The sequence below is a fragment of the Marmota flaviventris genome, chromosome 9, assembly GCF_047511675.1.
Source record: "Marmota flaviventris isolate mMarFla1 chromosome 9, mMarFla1.hap1, whole genome shotgun sequence".
Classification (NCBI taxonomy): domain Eukaryota; kingdom Metazoa; phylum Chordata; class Mammalia; order Rodentia; family Sciuridae; genus Marmota; species Marmota flaviventris.
Window position 1 is genome coordinate 20,844,992 of NC_092506.1, and position 22,154 is coordinate 20,867,145.

Consider the following 22,154-nt stretch of genomic DNA (forward strand, 5'->3'; position numbering starts at 1 on the left):
GATAAAAGGTAGAGATAACTTTTTTTTTTTTTTTTGGTACCTGGGATTGATAATAGGGGCTCTTAACCACTGATCCTCATCCCCAGCCCTTTTTATTTTTAATTTTGAGACAGAGTCTCTCTAAGTTGCTTAGGGCCTGGCTAAACTGCTGAGGTTTGCTGTTGCAGTGGGTCATACAAATAAGTTTTAAAGAACTTGCAATCCTCCTGCCTCAGCCTCCTGAAACACTGAGATTCAGGCACGCACCACCATGCCCTGTTTAACAACTCTTTAAAACAGCAAGACCTCTTTTACTGTAAGTGTCTTATTGTACTGTTTGTAGTATAGTATATTAATTCATACTTTTGTGCCTCTAAGTAACAATAAGAGTTTGACAATTTAGAAGTGCCTTGTTAAGATTTTTCCATTGTATGAAAAACTCACTTGGAAAATAGCTTATTCCTAGATACTTTCAGGAGTCAGCCTTCTGATATTCCTTTATCCTTCAATTTTGTCTGTTCATCATTATTGCTACCTTTGCAGCAGTGTTTTTACAAGATGGGTACGTCAAATGTGGGGCTTCCTTTTCCTAGTAAAGGTCTCATTCTTTTTCCCAGAGGAGTATAGATAGGTAGAGATTTGCATTATTCCTCCACTTTCTTGTTCTTAGATATTGAGTATCATTGGTCCACTGAATGTATTCTTCCCTGAGGTCCCCTCTTACCTTGATAGAAGACAGTGGCAAACTCACCCCTGACACCAGGCTCCCTCTGTTGTGAGAATCAGCCCAATACATCTGCCAAATCTGTACTCCAAACAGGCTGGTTTTGAATGGGTCTTTTCAGGTCTTGTGAGGACTTTAGACAGTGACAGCATGTTAGAGGGATGCCTAGCTTGTGAGCAGTCGCCTTCTTTAAATTGCTTTTTAAAAGCCACTGACCTCCATCCCTGTCTCCAAATTGAAAAATCAGGTACTTTTTCATTTCAAATGTAAAGTGATAGTTTGGTTACTTTGTTTTTCCTATTAAGAAGAGTGCTTCATTAGCTTTTCACGTGGATCACACAATCTTTTTTGTCTATTCTGATTGTAGTGGTGTTTTATTTTGTGTGTGAACTTAAAACCCTCAATTTGGGGGGCCCAAAATGATTAGCCCTACAGCATTAATATTTAAAACTAATGGTTCTTTTTTTCTTTTTATTATCAGAAACTGGTTGCTCAAATGAAGCAGGATCCACAGGTAAAATATTTTGCTATTTTCATTCGCTCAATTTTTAAAATTAAAAAATAATTTAATAAAATGACCATAAAATATTCAAATATAGTTGGTCCTTAAGTTTTAAAGAACTCTTTCATGTCTAACAGCAAATATCTTTAGCACGTTGGTCTTCGTGTTTTATGAGTTTAGAAAAATCCAGTCATTGTACTATTATATAGCTATCACTTCATCTTTGTTATTGTTAATTCGCTTTTATGTTCATTGCTCCAGGTATTTTGGGAGAAATATTGAGAGTTAATATTAATACTGTTCATATATTGTATTTTTTGCAGTACTGGAAATTGAAGCCAGGGAAGCTTTACCACTGAGCTACATCCCCAGCCCCTTTAAAAATTTTGAGATTGGGTTTCACTAAGTTGCTGAGGCTGGCTTTGAACCTTGTGATCCTTCTGCCTCAGCCTCTCGAGTTACTGGAATTACAGGTGTAATCTCAGTGTGCCACCATACCTGGCAATATTCTTCATATAACTTAAATTTCATTTTCTTAAGCTCACTTAATTAAAACCAGAGTTTGTAAGGGTTTCTTTAGTATCAAAATTATTGAAAGTGGACCTAAATCATTCAGTTTTAGAATAAAATAATAAAAGTATTTAAAATTTTTTTGAAAGAGCCATTCAAGAGGGTTTTAGAAATATCTTATATAATGTATGATCTAGAAAGGGTTAAATTTCTTTAAATTTTCATAGTTTTTATTCTCTACTTCTGAAGAGAAATCTTCTCCAAAAGTTATCTTGTCCTCTGAAGATTTATATTTGTTACTCAGGCAGTGTTTCTTTTGCAACCATTACACAGTGGGTCATACAAATAAGTTTTAAAGAACAAATTTGGCACTCAGTTGTGTGAGTATTGGTATTTTAATGCTGGGATTGATAACTCACATTTAGTTCTGTTTGACAGTCGAACTTCCGTGAGAAAGCTCTTTTTTATTTTTATTTCTGTGGTATATTTAAAATTTAAGTTGGATTTCGGGAACCAAGAAGCCATAGATCCTGGATTAATAGATCCTTTCATTAGCACCTGAAGTACCATTAGAAGCTAGCCTTTTTAATGTAGTTTGTGATCATGTAAAAATAGTCTTAACCAGAAGAATCTGAGGGGCAGCCATTTGTGAGACAGCATTATAGGTGAACTCATTAGAAAAGCCTTTTATCAGATATAGTTTTAAAAGTTCCAATGGGGCTGGGTACAGTCATGCATCCTTGTAATTCCAGTTATGTTGGGAGGCTGAGGCAGGAGGATCTCAAATTTCAAGGCTAGTGTGGGCAACTTAGTGAGACCCCATTCCAAAGTAAAAAATTAAAAGGATTAGGGATATAACTCAGTAGTAGAGTGCTAGCAAAGCATATGTGAGCCCCTGCATTCATTTCCCAGTACTGTCCAAAAAAAAAAAAAAAAGTCCAAATGAAGTAAACTTTAAACTCCCTAGAGGGTGAAGATGTGTGCTCCAACTCTTAACAGCAGACCAGGCTGGATATATTAAGTGTGTAAAACAAGTGTGTGTGAAATGATCGAGTAAAAGTAAGTCTCATTGGGCGAGGATGTGAGGATGGGGTTTCAGTCTGCTAGTAGGCTCTCCTGCTACACTAAACATTTGAAAACTTAAATTCCCCCCGCCCCACTTGAGTAAAAGGCAAGCATGCTCAGTGTATCTCATCTAAAATGGTATTCCTTTTTTTGATTCCTAGAATTTTAGAACTGAGAAAATGCCCTGGTAGTCAGTGTGTTAATTTGAATGATGTAGTGTGTTAAGGCAGTTTGAGTACTGACAGCTTTTCAAATCTAGGCTAAAATAACAAATGTACTTTACTAAATAAGGGAGAGGACAAGTAGAGAAAAACCTCTTATCTTTGTTGATAATGCTGCTGAGCATACAGTGTATGCACATTTATGACCTCCATTTTCCTGGTTTTGTCTGATTAGTGGAGCTTCGGGTTTTCTGTCAACTGATACATTCTAAAAAGAATAACAGTATTTTAGTAGCAAGGCACTTTTATAGTGCAAGAGGCTAAAATATAAAACAACTTGTAATTTAAAACAGCTGAAAGAATCTTCCCCTATTCTGGTGCTAGGAGCCTACATTTAGGATTTCTGCATTAGGGGGTGATATTGTGTGTATAATTTAATGCATGACAAATTTGATTGGCTAAATGCTTAAGGTTGCTTCATCATTTGTAATACAGTATACAGTCTTCTTGTTACTATTCTGTTAACAAATGAATATCTTTCTCACAGATATTTTTTCTTTCCAATCAGAATGCTGACTTAAAGAAACAGCTTCATGAACTCCAAGCCAAAATCACAGCTTTGAGTGAGAAACAGGTAGGGAAGTTGGAGGGGGGTGGGGTGGTATTTTTAACATTGTGTTCTAAAGATATGTCTGCTCCAGGCTTCTAAGAGAGCTGCTATTTTTCCTCATGTGTGAAAATAAGTGTGGGCAGCCAGACTCGATTTTAATTTTGTTTGAGCTCTGTTTATCTATTTTTATTTTTGGTTGAAATCAGTCTCTAGAGTATCCCATGGGTATATGTTACTGGCAAACATCTGAAAGCAACGTGGCAGGCTGCCGTTAACTGTTAATTAAACTCTATAGTTTACCCATAGGGGAAGGGTACAGAAAGTTAGTGGGAGTGTGTGGTAGAGTCCTGTAGCTGCTGTATGTCTTACCTGTTGTAAAGGTTCAAACTGACATTTAATTTACTGAGAGAGAACAGCTGTTAAGTGGATCTCTAAATTCTAAGTATTGTCATATTTCCATGTTAATCTTATCAGATATTTACCTACTATTAGGCGAAAAAACAAGCAGAAACTTGTTAGACTTATTCTATATAGTGTCTTCCATTTTCCCAAAGACATGTGGAAAGTATTGTTTGGAGTTTTTTGTATAATGACTTCCACTTCACCAATTCAGGCAGTTCCTGCCACCAGGTGGAGTGTGACAATTGATAGAACTGTAAGTAAATGTCTATGCTGATCTGTTAAAGCATTTGTTCTCATGTTTTTTTTCCCCACCACTTTCTCTGGTTAAAAAGAGCATTTTCTGTCGCGTGATAGGTAAATATGTAGGATAAAGTGATTTGTAGTTGATAGTTCATGCTAGTGACATCTTACTGAAGATGAAATAATTTTTTGATGAAATAATTCTCAGTAACTGATTTTTATGGTTTTTAAAATCATTTAGTGAAATATGAGCTTCGAATAATTTATTCCTGGAGATGTCTGATTGTGTCTGAATTGTTTTTTTTTTTTTTTTTATTTAACTGAGGGGGAAATAAACTTTGAGAGGACTGTGTGGAAAAGATGAGTTAGCATGAGTTAAGTCTTCTTCCAGGTGGTGTGAACAACTGTTTTTTACTCCTCTCTTTTATTCTTATGCTTCCCCATCTTGTGTTCCCTACAGACTATAGGTGTTTTAGATAAGGGAAATGCCAAAGTAAAATCAGGAGGAAATGGGATTGGGGAAAACAATTTGTAAGGAAAAATACAGAGTTTGTTAATATATATTTGGCTCTGAATGTGATTCTGTTCTCTCAAGTCAAAATGATGTGTGTTAGTGAAAGTATTCTAGCTTTAGAATACTGGTAGTGCTGAGACTCCTTGTAGTTTCAGGGTTAGTTTGACAAGATGCCAATGAGTGAGTCACTTTTGCTGAAAAATTCACGTGTTCCAGCAGAGAAAAAGGGTGAGAACTGATGAGTGGAATAGGGGGTTGGGGGATGCTGTTGCAGTTAGGCCAACCCAAGCTTACATTTAGGGAAAATGGAGCAATTAAAGACAACATTGCATTTGTTTGAAATTTTTGTTTGTGAGAACTAATGTAAAGATTTGGTTTATTATATAATTTCTATTTTTAAAATTTTTTCCTGCTAGGGACCTCATTTAATAGAAAATTGCAACCATCTCTGTTCAGTAAGATAGTTCATCAGGTGGCAAATTCTGCTTGTTGGCTGAACTAAGTTTGGATTCTAGGAACTGGACTTAAAAATGTCTAATGTCAGGAAAACCTGAGGTATACAAGATAAAGAAAACTGGAGTCAGAAACAAAATGCAGTCTTGCAGTTTTTATAGTATTTGCTTAACTGTTAAAACAGTCTTCTTGATGAAATAGGAAAATATCACTTTTAGGTAGGATAGTATTTGAAGGAAGCACAACTATAAAGTTTAAAAGCCGATCCTTCCTTGGGCTTATTTCCAACATGAAACATTGCTATTGCTAATTAAGCTGTAGTTTAAAATAGTTTCATTTTAGGACAGATTCCTAATGCTTTATGCCTAGCTTTTTGTTTCTACTTCTCAAAAGATCCACTTAGCCTCTGGCAAACATACTGATTTTTCTAAAATCTGAATTACCTTACTCATATTACTAATATTTAATTTAGCATTAATTTTTGGTTGTGAGAAAAATTAAAGCTTTGTAGTATGAAAAATAATGTCATATTCCAGAATTAATAACTATTAACTCTTTGTCCTATTTGCTTCCATTTTTTTCATCTGTGTTTTTCTGTATTCATTTGAAAATATAATTATACAATTAATAAATGCAAATTTTCTCTTATTTGCTTTATTTTGTTTTCTTACAGTAGACACTTACTAGTTCTTATTCTTTATTGTGACCTTGATTTTTGATACTTTCTTCCTTAAGTCTAATTATGTAATGATGTACTTCATTTGGGAAAAAATGGTCTTTAATGAACATTCTTCATGGCTGAAACTCAGTGTATTTCACTGAACTATTGGTTATAAGATTCTAGTTCTTTCAAACTGTAACTTGAGATTTCTAAATAAAAACTCTCAGATTTTGAAGTCAGTTTATTAATCTACAGGGCTGTAATTGGTGGTTGACAATTATAACTCAGAAAATACTCAGACTTGATTGGCTAGGTGAATTATATATCATTAAATTTATGGTTTTAAAAACACTACTTAAAAAAAAACTACTTTAGTGGCAATGAAATATGCTCCTGATAAAATAAGGGAAAGTGTGTATATAACTTTATATGCATTATAATCCCATTTTTGTGTTTGTGCATATGTGTGTGAGAATTAGAGTGTGTAGCGAAACAGTGTCGGTATAAAATGTTGAAAGGTGATGATTTGGGTTTTTTGCGGGGGATACCTGGGGATTAAACTTGGGTACTTGACCACTGAGTCACATCCCCAGCCCTATTTTGTATTCTTTTTAGAGACAGGGTCTCTTGCTGAGTTGCTTAGTGCCTCACTTTTACTGAGGCTGGCTTTGAACTCGAGATCCTCTTGCCTCAGCCTCCCAAGCTGCTGCAGTTACAGGCAAAAGGTGATGATTTTACAGGTGGTTTATTTTTTTCTGTATACTCCTTTGTATATTTCCTAAATTCTCCACTTTAGAATCAGAAATAAACAAATATTATTTTAAAGAAATTTTAATATTAACCTCTTCTCTGTGCCAGAGATAGTTAGCATCTAAAAATCTTATGACATTCTCTAATAATATGTGAACCCACTCTACTCAGAGAGTTCAATAGTAGTAATGCTGAATTGTGGAAGCAACTGTTAGTTTCCTTAACAGGGTCTGTTCTTATTCTGTATTTCCCTATCTACCCCCCCCCCCCTTTCTGGTACTGGGGGTTGAACTCGGGGGCACTCAACATCCAGAGCCCTATTTTGTATTTTATTTAGAGACAGGGTCTCATTGAGTTGCTTAGTGCCTTGCTGTTGCTGAGGTTGGCTTTGAACTCACGATCCTGTTTCAGCCTCCTTAGCTGCTGAGATTATAGGAGTGGGCCACTGTGCCTGGTCCCCTATTTTTTACAGGCATTTTGGTCCTTTTCTTTTAAGAATAGATTGATTCTGATATTGGATCCAAAACTCTTAGTTGCTTTAGTTCTTGCTTTAATTCTAATTCCTTCTAGAAGCACTGGTGGTTTTATTTTGTTGTTGTTATTGTTTATTTTAGTTGCATTGCCTGGGATCAAACCCAGGGTCTCTTGAAAGCTAGGCAAGTGCTCAACAATTGAGCTACACCCCCAACCCAACCCAAGAGGCAATCTTAGCATCACAGAGTTTGTTCTTTGGCCCTGTGGATATTCAGGGTTAAGTCATCGAAGTTGTCTTCTTGGTTTCCCCTGGTTTTGAATGGTTTGATACCCTACTTCCGTTCACCTGGCAGGTTTCACATCACAGCTCCCTCTGAGGAGCCATCCCTGAAACCCCTCATTTCAGTCAAAATCAACTATTCTGTCATAATCTCTCTTTGAACCTTTCCATTTTCCATCATAGTTATGCCCTTTAAGATTAAGTTCAGCTGTGAATGACTGAAAAACCTCAAGTAAATGTGGCTCCTGATAAAATAAGTAAAGGTGTGCATATAACTTCATATGCATTATAATTTCCTCTCTCACACCTGAAAGCTCTGTGGGAGGACTCTGGCTGGGAGAGTGGTTCCACATTGCAGGGAACCCAGGCTCCTCCTATTCTGTTGCTCTGCCATTCTCAGCAAGAAGCTTCCACATCATAGTCCAAAATAGCAACTCCATCTGGTGAGAAGGGGGAAGACAACAAATGGCAATTAAGTATGGAAGTTACATGTACCACTTCCAGTTAGGTCCCATTGAACTGAGCTTAGTCACGTGGCTTCAGCTAGGAGCAAGGAAGGTTGGGAAATGTGGGTTATTGTTGGTCATCATGGCCAGATAAAATTCAGGGACTGTTTTTGAGTAAGAAATGGGAAATAATTACTAGGGATAATTAGCAGTTTCTAATACTATAGCACATCACAGTTTGTAATTATATATCCATCTATAGGATTACTTTGGTATTTTTGTTTGTTTTGTTTTGCTTATTTGTGGTGCTGGGGATAACACCCAGGGACTTGCTCACATCCTAGTGTTTGTCTTCCTTATTGAGTGTTAGTTTCTAGAATACAGAGAGCATGTTTGTTTTACATTTTTTCCTTTTATATTTAGTATACTATTTAACAAATAATAGTATTTAGCACAGAAATATTTGTATTTCTTAAATGAATTTAACTGGTCTTTTTCTCCACTTACAGATAATTCTTATTTTGTGGGAGGGAGTACCAGGGATTGAACTCAGGAGTACTCAACCACTGAACCACATCCCAGCCCTGTTTTGTATTTTATTTAGAGACAGGGTCTCACTGAATTGCTTAGTGCCTCGCTTTGTTCTCGTGATCTCCTGCCTCAGCTTCCCAAGCTGCTGGGATTTCAGGTGTCCACCACCATCCCTGGCTCAGATAATTCTTTTTTATTTTAAAAACAGTGCATCTTGTTTTTATTTTTTAAAAACTTAATCTGTTATGAATATCTTCTTACATTTTAAAATGTTCTTTTAGAACATGATTTTTAATAGTTTCTAGTATTTAATTGCCTGGTTATTATATTCATAATTTAAAAAATTATTTTTCTATTATTTGATGATAGGTCATTTTCAGGTTTTTGTTTTGTTTTGTTTGCTATTATAAGTATTGCTGTGAAAATCTGTGTTTCTCTGATTGACTTAGGATAAATTCCTAGGTGTGAGATTATTGGGTGTACTGGTCAGCTATCACCATAACAATTCTACATGACAAACCAATTTTATCGAGTAGCTTATAGCAGTTAAGTGTTTATTTTCATATTAGATCTTTGGGGGTGGGGTTGATCTATACTGGAGTTGGCTGGACACCTCTGCTGTGGTTTGTGGGTTGACTAAGCTTGCTTCCAAGCTGCAGGTTTGGTTAGATCTACCCTAAATGTGTCATTCTGAGGTCTAACTTGAAGGGACAACAGCTACCTGGGGCCTCCTCATCCCTTGGTTTATCACCAGAGCACAAGACGTAGGCCAAATTACCAAAAAATACTTTAAGACTCTGCTGGCATTAGATCTTTAACATCTCATTAACCAAAGTCATGTGGCCAAGCCTTCTCTTGTAAAGGTACTGATAAAGAGTATGGGTATATCTAATTTTAAAGCAAGAAAATTGGAAACAATAATTCATCTACCATAATTGAGTATAAGAAAACTTGTACTACATTAAAAAGAAACAACATGTTGGCAGAGGAGGCATGTGCTTATAATCCCAACAATTTGGAAGGCTGATGCTAGAGGATTGCAAGTTGGAGCCTGGCCTGGGAAATACAGCAAGACTCTGTCTCAAAACCAACCAAAAAATCACCACCTCAACAAACCCTTCTACTACATATTTCCAACTACCTCCAGAGAAGGCTCTTTCAGAGTAGTAGATTATGTAAGTACTTAGTTTTCCTCAGCAGATTCCCATTGTGGAGAGAAAGCACTTCACAAATTTGGAAGATGGTTTAACACATTTTGTCCATTGTCCCACATGTGGAACACATAAACATTTAAATATAGTATATAATATTCAATGTAATGATATAATAAGAATATAATTATATTATAATATGATAATTATTATAATTATCATATTATATATAGGCTATAGACTATGATTTCCAATCTATTTTAATGTGCCTGTGTCAGCTTTGTTGAAATACTCACAGAATTGAAAACTTGGGACTTACGAGGTTAATGTGTACTTGATGCTCACTTGGAGACATTTTTCAGAGAATTTGCCAGTTTCCACGGAATAAATATTTCATAGTATTCTATAGAATTGCCTTTTGTTTTTCTTTCACCCTTTTTTTCCTTCCTATTTTTTAGTGGCGGGGGAGGGGGAGAGAAAGAGACACCTCCTTTTGTAGCCTTTGATCTTTTCCTACATGTTTGCTTCTCTGACTCTGTTTAAAATCTTTATTCTTTCTTTATTTTTTAATCTTTATTCCTTACAGATTGCTTTTACCCAATAGTAGATGAAATGCTTTTCTGGATTTAATAAATAGTTGCCATTTGTGGAACCACTCTCAATTTTATATTTGAACTTATTTAGCAAAATAGATTCTGAAGTCTTTGGGAGAGAAGTTTCTGTCACTGCCATAACTAGTTATGTTTCTTATGCATAATTTAAGCATACTAGATGTATTAGTCAGCTTGGTGTTACTATAGTGAAATACTGAAGGCAATTAAGTTTGTAAAAGGAAAGATTTATTCAGCTCACAGTTTTAGAGAGGTCTGAGTCCAAGAGCAGGTGGCCCCCATCAGTTTGGGCTTCTTATGAGGGCGGAATATCATAGCAGCAGCACATGGGAGAGCAAGCCACTCACATTATGAGCCAAGAGGCAGAGAGAAAATGAGAAGAGAGAGAGAATGACACTGGGGTTCCATAGTCCTGTTTGAGGGCACATCTCCAAAATAACCTAAAGGTCCATAGCACCTCCCAAAAGTGCCATCCTGGGGACCAAGCCCTTTAACACATGGGCCTTTGAGGGGCCTTGTGCATATTCACACCATAGATAGCAATAGGTGATTTGAACAGTGGAGTAGGTAGGAGAAGGGGCACCATGTATGTGATCCTTTTCTCTGTAACAGACTTGTTGACAGATGCAAGTTATTAAATGAGTTAATATATGGGTTTCCTTACTTATGGGATGTTTACATAATGCTTTTTAGCAGTTAGTGAACATATACTTTATTAGAGTGCATCACATTTTTTTTGGTACTGAGTTCTGCTTAAATGAAAGTTGTATAAACTATAGTAAGCAAGTCTGGAAACTTGATCTAGAACATCTAGAACAGTCTATTCTGCATTGCTACATAACTCACCTCACAACACCGTCTGCAATGAACCCGTGCACACTTTGTCCTCTAGTCTTGTCCAATATTTGTAGTTCTTGGTTGTACTTTATTGTTTCTTCAACCTGGGTGTTTTTCTACCTATTATCTTTAATGTAACCAAGGAACACCTACTACCTTTCATTTACAGGACAGTATGTTAATAGTAATAGCTACACAAGAAAATTTGGAAATTGCTATGAATAAATCAGGGTGCATTAACAAGGGGTACATAAATGTTAGCTGTCTATGCATTTTATGGAATAGTATATATCTGTTAAAAAATGTATGTGCTTAACTAAATGGAAAAATAATGGTAAGCAAAAAGGCAAATTGTAAAATATGTACAGTTTAATTCTATATTTATTTAAAATACAAAATACTAAAAATCATTTTTGTGTTTATGCATTCATGGTCATTTGTACTTGAAAATGTAGGTGGAAAGGTCTAGCTATCTAAAATGATTTACACAAACCATTCACAGTGACTACTTCTAAGAAATGGAATTCAAGATAGTGACCAAGGGAAACTTGGTACTTTTGACCTTCTTTTTTTATTATTTAAATTTATTTTTACAAGGACTGTATGTTAATATTTTAAACTATTAAAGTATAATATAAGTACAGAGGATTACACATCTCAATATGTATTTTTATATATTCACATATGACTCGAATATATTTTTACAAATCGAAACACCTGGGTAATTGGTACCCCATATCAGTAATCAGAATATTAACATTACCACAGATACTCCTTTGTGCTACCTTCATTTCACTACTTCCTCCACCAGAGAAATAAGGGTTGTGACTTAGCACAGACTAATTTTGCCTGTGTATGAAATCAAATAGTGTGTCCTCTTCTCTGTCTGGTGTATTTTGTTTAACATTATGTTTATCAGATTACATCTATTTCTTTAGAAGTTTAAAAATTTATTTTTAAAATAATTATAGATTCATAGGAAATTGTTTTTTGAAATTTTTAAGTCTAAGTAAGGAAAAAATGTTTGTCATCTCCTGGATTTACACACCCTGATATCATGCTTTCTCTTTAGTGAACTGATAGTTTCTTGTTCTGTGACTCTTCTGTAGCCCTTATCTGTAACTGTTTGTATGTCACTCTCCCTGTCTAGATTGTGAGCCCCTGTGAACTGTGTTCTCTTGACCTTTATACAGTGTGCATACCTAGTGCTTCACACACAGTGCGGCTTCACATTCGTTAAAAAAAAAAAAAGCAGCAGTTTCTAGTCCTGGCTGTGCCATTCACTAACAGGATTTGTGTCTACTGATGTTCTCTGAGCTGTTTTCCTTATCTGCAGTGTGGACATTATAATTGTATCAGTTCAGGTGCTTTTAGTTGTATGTAATAGAAAGCCCAACCAAAAGTGCTTAGAACAATAGGCGGACTTAACTAATTCCTGTAGTAAGAAGCTGTTAGAATTGCTCAGTTCAGCAGGTCAATAACACCATCAGGACCAATGCTCTCTCTGGTCATGTTTCTTCTCAGTTTGTCAGCAAGCAGTTTTTCTCATCACAGGATGGCCGCTGAAGCTCAAGTCAGTACCAACATTTTGGGGCAACCCCCCCCCCAAAAAAAAAGAACCACTCTTAAATGTTTCTTCCTTAGAGCAAGGAAAACTTCAATTAGAATTCTTTCAACAGACTTTGCATCACTTTGACCACAGTTCTGTCAGTTAAGTACTCAACATTCCTTTGCTCTGAAAAAAAGAGACCTCCAAATCTTCGGCTCCCTAATTTGTTACCTTTTCTTGGCAGGACTTAATGTACTGAAGCTGGAGATTTGCCTCTCAAGCATTTGGAGGCTAGATAGCCAAACAGAATTATTTTTTGCTAGTAAGGAAGCAAAAGGGATATTGGATAATGGATGTTGAAAAAGCAGTGTTTTAGCTTTTTTGTCACCATGACCAAAATACCTGAAAGGAACAACTTATAAGAGGAAAGGTTTATTTGGGGCTCACAGTTTTAGAGGCCTCAGTCCATAGACAGCTGATCCATTCCTCTAGGCCCAAGGTGAGGGAAGGACACTGGGGAAGAAGCTGCTCCCATGGTGGTGGGGTCAGGAAATATGAGGGAAAGAGATCACAGAGAAGATGAACCCTTCCAATCCCCTCTGCTCCTTGCACCCCTGATTACTCCAGCCATGCTCCACCTGCCTACAGTTACCACTCAGTCCATTCAAACCAGAATGGACTGATTAGGTCATAACTCTCACAGTCCAGTCATTTCACCACCAGACATGCACAGAACCAGGAGCTGGGGGTAGGGGGTGGGAGACCTCATATCAAAACTGTAATCATCTGTGTGTCTGTCTTTGGAACACCTTTTTCTCTACTCATGTAAATTAAATACAGTATGTAGCTGAAGATGCGTGCATGCTGAAATACTATAAATTATATCATTAGTGCTAGTTATATCATTAGTATTACTGGCTTTGTGGATTATTTTAGAAGTCTCCCTTTCTATATCTCACCTGATGATCTGCTTTTAGGATAAGGAAAGCAAAAATAATTTTACTATTCCTCAAAACAATATAGCATTAGAAGGAAAATATATTACAAAAAATAAGATAACTTATTTCAAATGTGAATTACAAATTACTTTAAATTTTTTTGAATATTTTTAAATTGTCTATAAACTATCATTATCATCATTAATATTCCATGCCTTTGAAACATGATTTTGATTAATAATATCTTCATATCTGTGTTCTTTAGAAAAGTCGTAGTTTATCAAACTCATCATATTTTTTATTTTCGGTTTTTAAAAAATGTTGGGTATTATAAATGATAGGCCAAATCACAAATTCCTTCATTTCCTTTTCCTGGAAGATTAGGGTGAAAGAACCAGGCGGGAAGAAATAGTTTGCTCCTTAACCAGGCTCTTCTCTTGGTGGCTGGTTAGATGAGAGGCTGTCCTATGAAATCATCTTTTCAGAAAACATGTTCCCCAAAGTTGATACACTCCAGGTTTAGGAAGCGAGTGTTTGTGTGAATCAGCAAGGTTTGGCTCACCTTTTTCAGATTAGTTCTGTCAGTTAAGTACCCAATATTCCTTTGCTCTGAAAAATGAGGCCTCCAAAATTTCAGCTCCCTAATTTGTTACCTTTTCTCCCACTCCCCCCCTCCACCCGCTTTTGAAAGAACACCCCCCCATCATAACAAATGATATCATTTTGACCAAGGAGGACATTAAAGATAGATATCAGAGTTCTGAACTTAATTCTCTTTATGAGCAGCAAATGATAATTACTAGCCTGGTTTTATCTGGTGCTTTTTTCATCAGATGTAGCTATTGGGAAAAAAAAAGAAGGTAAAAACACTTGACCAATGGAGCCAAGAAGCACAGACAAACTTATACTGAGAAGTTATAGTGCCTGAAGGAAAAGAATTAGTGAAATTGGGGAGTGTGTTAACCAATGGAACTTGAAATTTGTTTTTCTGAGTGTGTGATCTCATTTATTCAAGTGTAGAAGTTTGTCCTGAATTTGAGCCAAGTTCACAGTAAGATTTTGAGTTAATCTATGATTGCTATTAATTAAAAATAAGATAATAGGTTTACTGTTTTGAAAAGCATATGTCATTTCAGTTCTCATACCAACCAATAAAACAATAAAAACATACATTATTCAGCAATTCACTTTTTTCATGGAATGAAAAAATTAAAACAAAAAAAAATACAAAAAACTGGGTAAAATAAAATCTTCCAGACTATTATTCACACCTAAAACCCCAACTAAAGTCAAGGCAGGGAAAGGTAACAGTGGGAAGGCATTTACAAATTGTGTCATGAAAACTTATCAACACTTTTCTTACTCTCTTCTATTAGTCCTATGATGTGAGCTCATCTGATGAAAGCGTTTGTGGTTATCAGAAGTCCTGCCCCTCTCGGTGTGGTGGTGCCTGCCGGTAATCCCAACTATGAGGAAGGCTGAAAGTTTGAGGCCATTCCGCCAGTTTAGCAAGAGCCTGTTTCAGAATAAAAAATAAAAAGGGCTGGGGGTGTAGCTCTGTGATAGATCACTTGCCTTACATGCTGGACACCCTGGGTTCCATTGTCTAGCCCCCAAAGGAAGTACTATCTCTAAGCCTCATTGGCTGCTAAAAGGTGATAAAATTATGTACAATTCTTTTTACATTTCTAGTATCCATGTTCATAACTTAATTCCTCTAATATTTGCTTGATTAATTATCTTCTTTTTTTAGGGATTTAAATTGTTTTTGTAATTAGTTATATATGATAGTAGAATGCATTTATGCACTTTGATATACATAGATGGGATATAATTTCTCATCTTTCTGAGTGTACATGTTGCAGAATCATAGTGGTCATGTAATCACATATATACATAAAGTAATAATGTCTGTTTCATTCTACTATCTTTTCTATCTCCACATCCCCTCCCTTTCCCTTCACATCACTTCCCTCTACCTAATCTAAGGTAACGCTATTCTTCCCTAGTGTCCCCTGCCTTATTGTGAATTAGCAGTGGCATATTAGAGAAAACATTCAGCCTTTGGTTTTATGGGATTGGCTTGTTTCACTTAGCATGATATTCTCCAACTCCAACTATTTACTGGCAAATGCCATAATTTCTCTCTTCTTTAAAGCTGAGTAATATTCCATTGAGTATATATACCACATTTCCTTTATCCATTTCTCTATTGAGGAACATCTAGGTTGGTTCCATAGTTTAGCTATTGTGAATTGAGCTGCTATAAACATTGATGTGTTTACTGTAGTATGCTGATTTTAAGTCCTTTGGGTGTAAACCAAAGAGTGGGCAGCCGTGTGAAATGGTGGTTCCATTCCCAGTTTTCTGAGGAATTTCCACACTGCTTTCCATATTGGCTGCACCAGTTTGCAGTTCCACCAGCAATGTATGAGGTACCTTTTTCACCACATCCTCGCCAACATTTATTGTTGCCTGTATTCTTGATGATTGCCATTCTGACAATAGTGAGATGAAATCTTAAGAGTAGTTTTGATTTGCATTTATCTAATTGCTAGAAATGTTGAACACTTTTTCATATATTTGTTAACTGATTGTATATCATTTTCTGAAAAGTGGTCTGTTCAGTTTGTTGGCCCATTTATTGATTTTGGTTATTTGTGGCTTTTTTTGGTGTTAAGATTTTTGAGTTCTTTATATATCCTGGAGATTAAGGCTTTATCAGAGGTGCATGTGGTAAAGATTTTCTATCAATCTGTTGTTTTTCTCTTCATGTTATTAATTATTTCCTTTGCTGAGAAGAGGCGTTTTAATTTAAATCCATCCCATTTATTGATTCTTGATTTTACTTCTTGCACTTTAGGAGTCTTGTTAAGGAAGTCACATCCTAGGTCAATGTGGTGAAGATTTTTCTTCTATTAGGTGCAGGGTCTCTTTTCTAGTGCCTGAGTCATTGATCCATTTTGAGTTGATTTTTTTTGTGTGACAGGTTTAATTTCATTTTGCTACATATGGATTTCCAGTTTTGTTAGCACCATTTGTTGAATAGGCTATCTTTTCTCCAGTGAGTGTTTTTGGCACCCTTTTCTAGTATGAGATAACCAGATTTGTGTGGTTTTGTCTCTGTGTCCTCTATTCTGTATCATTAGTCTACAAGTCTATTTGGATGCCAATACTATGCCATTTTTGTTATTACAGCTCTGTAGTATAGTTTAAGGTCTGGTATTGTGATGCCTCCTGCTTCACTTTTCTTGCTAAGGATTGCTTTAGCTGTTTTGGATATCGTATTTTTCCAAATAAATTTCATGATTGCTTTTTCTATTTCTATGAAGAATGTCATTGGGATTTTAATAGGAATTGCATTAAATTATCTTCTTTAAAAAAAGCAAACTCTTTTTAGCTATTATTTCACAGTATCCTTCTGAAGAGAAATTATTTGGTTCTCCAAAGATGGAAAGACTGCTATGATTCTCTAGAGCAATGATCGGTAAACTGCAGCCTGTACTTGGTCCAAATCTGGCCAACTGCCTGTTTTTATAAATGAAATTATTGGAATATAGCCATACTTCTTCATTTATGTATCCTCGATGACTGCTTTCTTGAGCTACAATGGCAAGTTAAGTAGTCTCAACAAAACCTTAAAAGTACAGCCTTATAGTAAATACTGTCTGGTTGTTCATAGAAAGTTTGCCAGTCTCACTGTAGAGAACTTTTTAACTGGAGAGGCACTCGTCTCAGAGGTAGTAAGCACAGTCTAGGCCAAGTGAGTGCTATACTTGAAAGTAGGGTACATGCTGAGTAATGAGAGATTCCCTATACACAGTTTTCAATTCATTTTTAGCACTTTTATATATATATATATATATATATATATATATATATATATATATATATATATTAGCCACTTTTATTTTGGGCTTTTTTGGTCTCTGTTTCCTTTTTCTCTTATACATTAATTTAGGCATAATTAATATAAACTCTATACCTCAGAGAATATTTTTTGTGTTTGTGTGTGCTGCTGGGATTGAACCCAGGAAGAGTCTGTTTGGGTGGTGTGACATCATCACCACCATCAAAATAATGAACATATTCATCACCTCTGAAAGTTTTCCTTGGTGATCCTTCTTTTCTTCCCCTAACCCTGTACCTAGGCAAACACTGGTATATTTTTTTTTGTCACTGTAGAGTAGTTTGTCACTGTAGAGTAGAATTTTAAAAATGAACTTAACATAGTATAAATTCTTTGGATTAGTTCCAGGTTTTAGCTATTAAAAATAAAACTACTGTGAACATTCATACATAAGTCTTTGTATGGAGATAAGCTTTCATTCCTCTTAGGTCATTGTAGCAGTGTATTTGGGTTGTATGGTTGGTATATTTCTAACTTTTTAAGAAACTGCCAAAATATTTTCAAAATGGTTATACCATCTTATATTCCCCACTGCACATTCTTAGCACTTCATTCTTAAATATGAACATAGCCAAGAATCACCATTTTTATGAAAGTCAGAACAGACATAAAGAATTGGAAGACACAGCTCAAAATAACAAGTTTAGGTCCTCAAATCAGCAAGAGAAGGTATTGTGTATATGCAACAGAACAGGACACTAGGAGTAAAGGAATAATTAGAGGGAAATAATTCTTGGTTTAAAAAAGACTGAAAAAGAAAATTGAAATCATCTTTGAATAAATAAATGAAAGAGACAAAGGGATGGACAATAGAAGAATGAAAAATTTTAGTAGGATTAACACACATTTGTGCCTAGACTAATAATAGTTCTGAGACAAGAAAACAGAAAATAGAGGAGAGAAAATCATCTAATAACAATGCAGGGAAATTTCCCATAAGGGAGGCCATGTATTCCAAATCAGTAGAATCCACTGGGTACCTAATACTATGGTACATTGTTGTCATACCAAGGCACATCATTGTAAAACTCCATAAAAACAGAAATAAAAGATCTGAAAAGTTTCCTCAGAGAAAAATACAGTTGCAAATGGGAATTGGAAATCAAATGGCATCCATATTTTTTAGTAACAGAGAAAGCTAGAGGTTATTGTAATGATGGCTTTAAAAATTCTAGAAAACAGATCCAGGTCCAATGGCACATGTCTGTAGTCCCAGCTACTTGGGAAGCTGAGGTGGGAGGATCACTTGTGCTTATAGTTTGTGACTAGCCTGGACAACACAGTGGAAGTCTTATCTCAAAATACAACAAGAAGAAAAATCCAAACAAACAAAAATAAATATATCACAAATAAATATATATTTTTTTAAATTCTGAAAAATAGTGATTTCCAATGTAATATTCTATTATCAGTCCATTTGTTGATTAAGTCTGGGGTTGAGTGGAAATGTTATTAGACAGTATGGTCACAAAACTTACCTCCCAAGCATTAACTTACCTCCCATGCAAAACTTACCTCCCATACCCTTTTGAGGAATCTACTAAAGGGTGTTCTTTGGATATTCTCCATCAAAACAGCAAAGTAAACCAATAAAGATGAAGACAAGGATCCAGGAAACAGAGAATCCAGTACAAAAGAGATGAAGAAAATCTCCTGTTTGATGAGGGAACACCTCAAATGACTGTTGTGTAAAAAGTTTAGAAAATATCTAGTTCAGGTTGGAAAAGAAAACGGAAGACTACAGGAAAGACATAGATAGTCAAGAGGGTGGTGGGGACTAATAGGTCATTTGATGTGTTTTGACTGTTATTAAGAGATTCTTTATAGCTTCTTTGAAGATATGGGGAAGAATTAATGATAGGAATATAGAAAGCCAAGAAAATGACAAAGCAAAGCAATTTTTAGCTCTAGGAATAGCAAAATATACAAGAAGATAAGTATAATTATTGTTGTCTCACCATTAATGTTATTTATATAATTCTAATAAACTTTTGGGGTTTAACTAAAAATTGTGATAAGACTAATAGGAGTTGGAGATGAGAGTAGGGACAGTAGAACTAGATTTCATTTATCCATTATAGGAATTTAGCAAGTAATGATTTAAAAAAAAAAGAATCAAGAAATCACAGTGTATTTTAAAATTATTTAAAAGGTAAACACCTAAAGAAGACAAGAGTTGAAAGTGATTTAAAATGTTTAAAAGGTAAACACCTAAAGAAGACAAGAGTTGAAAGTGATTTCTTGAAAGGAAGAGGATTAGAGGTTTGGGGAGGGTTGGTCCAGGGTTCTGCTGTTTTATTATGAACCTTTTGGTATTTTTTACAGATGTATTTATACATTAATGAAAAAACTAAATAGGAAAAATGAAAGTCTGAGTTATTATTAGATAGAATACTTGGTCTTGGATGACCAGGACTCCTGAGGCAGTTTACCTGTTAACTAAGCCTGTGGCCTCCCACCTCTCTATGTTAGGGCCTCTGCTGGCTTGGGCCTCCTTAGTTCTCCCTTTCCATTTTTCTCAGGATAAGCTTCATGGCCACCACAAGATTTGGTTAAGACATTATTTAGGAGTTTATAAGAGAGGGGGAAAAATAACCTTTGTAGTGAGTTGCTTTTTTTTTCTTGGTGGAACATATAATCTTGGCAATAATAATATTAATAACAACATTACTATTCATGACTTTAGCCCATTGGATTTTATGCCTCTTCCACCGTCAGACTGATACCTTCTAGCATCATGCTCAAAACCCAGAAATGTAAACTCATCAGGTCAGGGATTTTGCCAGTAAATGTTTGTCGAATAAATGACTACTCCTTGAATTATTTCACTTGCAATAAGTGTGTGTGTAGTAGAGGTTGTAAACAGTTACAAGAAATTTGAAGTCTGATTGCATGGTACTCTGAGAAAGGAGATTGTCTTGGTGGGGAGGTATCAGGGAAGTGTTCACAGAGGAGCTGATAACTGAACTGTGGGGAAGGATAAGTTGGGAGTAGCTGAGTAGACAAGGCCTTGCAGGCAGAGAGAATAGTATGTGCAAAAGACTAAATAGGAAGCAGTGGGGCATGTTCAGAGAACCTACAAGGAGTTAGGGTTGGTAGGGCTGAGGCAATTTGGTTGGAAAACAAAGCACTTTATACTGTTGGGTTGATTGCTTTAATTCTAAATATTATAATATTAGCAATAACTACAATTATATAGCATTTACTGTTTGCCAGGCATTTCTCTACCTGTTTGAAATGTGTGAATCATTTAATCCTCGTGGTAATCTAGGAAATAGGTACTGTTTACCCATTTCATGGATAAGTTAATTGCCCAAAGTCACAGAGCCAGAGCCCCATACAGATCCAGGCAATGTGGCTTCATATTGTTTTGAATTTCAAGTAACATTGAAGAAAAATATGATTTTTTTTTTTTTTTAGGAGAGTAGGTGGATTTTAGCTGTCTGAGAAGCATTTCATTAGGTTGTCAAATGAGGCAGAGTAGTAGAAGGGCAGCTGGAAGATTCAGGACAGGACAAAGGTGGGTCTCAGGGGCCTAATAGACCCATTTCCTTTATGCTATTTGTACTTTTCAACTTTTCATTCCAAGGCAACTTGATTTTTGGAAATTCTGTTCTTCTGAATCTGTATCTCATAAATCATGGCCGAAAAGCCTTTTTTTTCTACCTTGGTGCAATGAAGACCTTCTTCCTAAACCTAACTCAAAAATGGTCTCTTTTGTTTAATACCAGTGAGTTAATTTTTTAAATTTAAAATTTTTGTTATATAGCACAATGCAGCTTTTTTATGAGAATGTGTGCTGAGATCAGTGTCTTTATGTTGTTCTTATTTGTTTTCCCTTTTTTTACTGAGAACTGTAGGAGGAGACTAGAGTATAGGTAGTAGGATTGTAGTCCATCATTTCTTTAAATTTTGTTTTTCTGATTATGTCATGTTCATTTGGAAAAATTCAGCAAGAACAAAAAAATCCAATTTAGCTGTGTCCTATTTATGTGCTTTAGATACTTTTATTCATTTTTCTTTGCCAGACATTTGTATTAAAAATAAAATTGATACTGATATTGTACTTATTATTTCAAAAATGCTTATATTTTGAGAATTTCTTCACATTTTTAAATATTCTTTAGAGTATTTGGTTTTAGTGGGTTGATAGTACCCAGTCATGGGTCAGGAGTCATAAAAGATTTATTTAATAAGAAGTTCACTATTTTTAGATATGTTGATTATTCTCAATTTTTAAACTAGTTTGTGCATAGTTTATGTGTAGTTTGTAGTGTACATCATTGAACATAATATTTATACATTATTTTTATTATTTTCTAGATAAGGAGTAAGTAGATGCCCTTGGGTGGGGGGATAACTGGGAATTGAACCCAGGGTCACTTTGCCACTGAGCTTCATTCCCAGCTCTTTTTTTTTTTTTTTTCCCGAGACAGGGTCTCACTAAGTTGTTAAGGCCTCACTACGTTGCTGAAACTGGCCTCAAACTTGTGATCCTCCTGCCTCAGCCACCTGAGATGCTGGGACCAAAGGCATTTGCCACTGTGCCTGGCTAAGTCGATGCCTTTTGCCTGTCTTTGTGAAAACTTGTTCTCGAGTCTTAATTGGTCTGAATCTAATTCAGACTAGCTTAGCACAAAACAGCATTTATGGAACCACATTAGATTATCTCAGGATCCTGGGGCAGGTTTTTGAACTGGAACCTGGGTCTCTTATATCTCCTACCTCTCTTTGTCTTTCTCTGCAACTGCTTCATTCCCCCTCTCTGCATTGGCCTTTTCAGCTTCTCTGTACACATAGCATGCAGAAGTATTCTGGCCACTGCAAAGTTCCTACCTAATTGTTCTCTAGAAAGA

At 35.6% G+C, this 22,154-nt stretch overlaps 1 protein-coding gene across 17 annotated transcripts in view; it reads left to right on the top strand.

Annotated features, from left to right (window-relative positions):
* Window positions 1-22,154, top strand: part of Phf21a (PHD finger protein 21A) — a 192,192-nt gene that overhangs the window by 43,064 nt on the left and 126,974 nt on the right. For 11 of the 17 annotated variants that reach the window (XM_071616273.1, XM_071616265.1, XM_071616262.1 and 8 more), the window contains 2 exons: window positions 1,185-1,217; window positions 3,489-3,575. In XM_071616273.1, the coding sequence (XP_071472374.1) occupies window positions 1,185-1,217; window positions 3,489-3,575 (120 nt within the window). The remainder of the gene's footprint in view (window positions 1-1,184; window positions 1,218-3,488; window positions 3,576-22,154) is intronic. The other 6 variants (XM_071616274.1, XM_071616276.1, XM_071616275.1 and 3 more) reach the window with 1 other exon arrangement.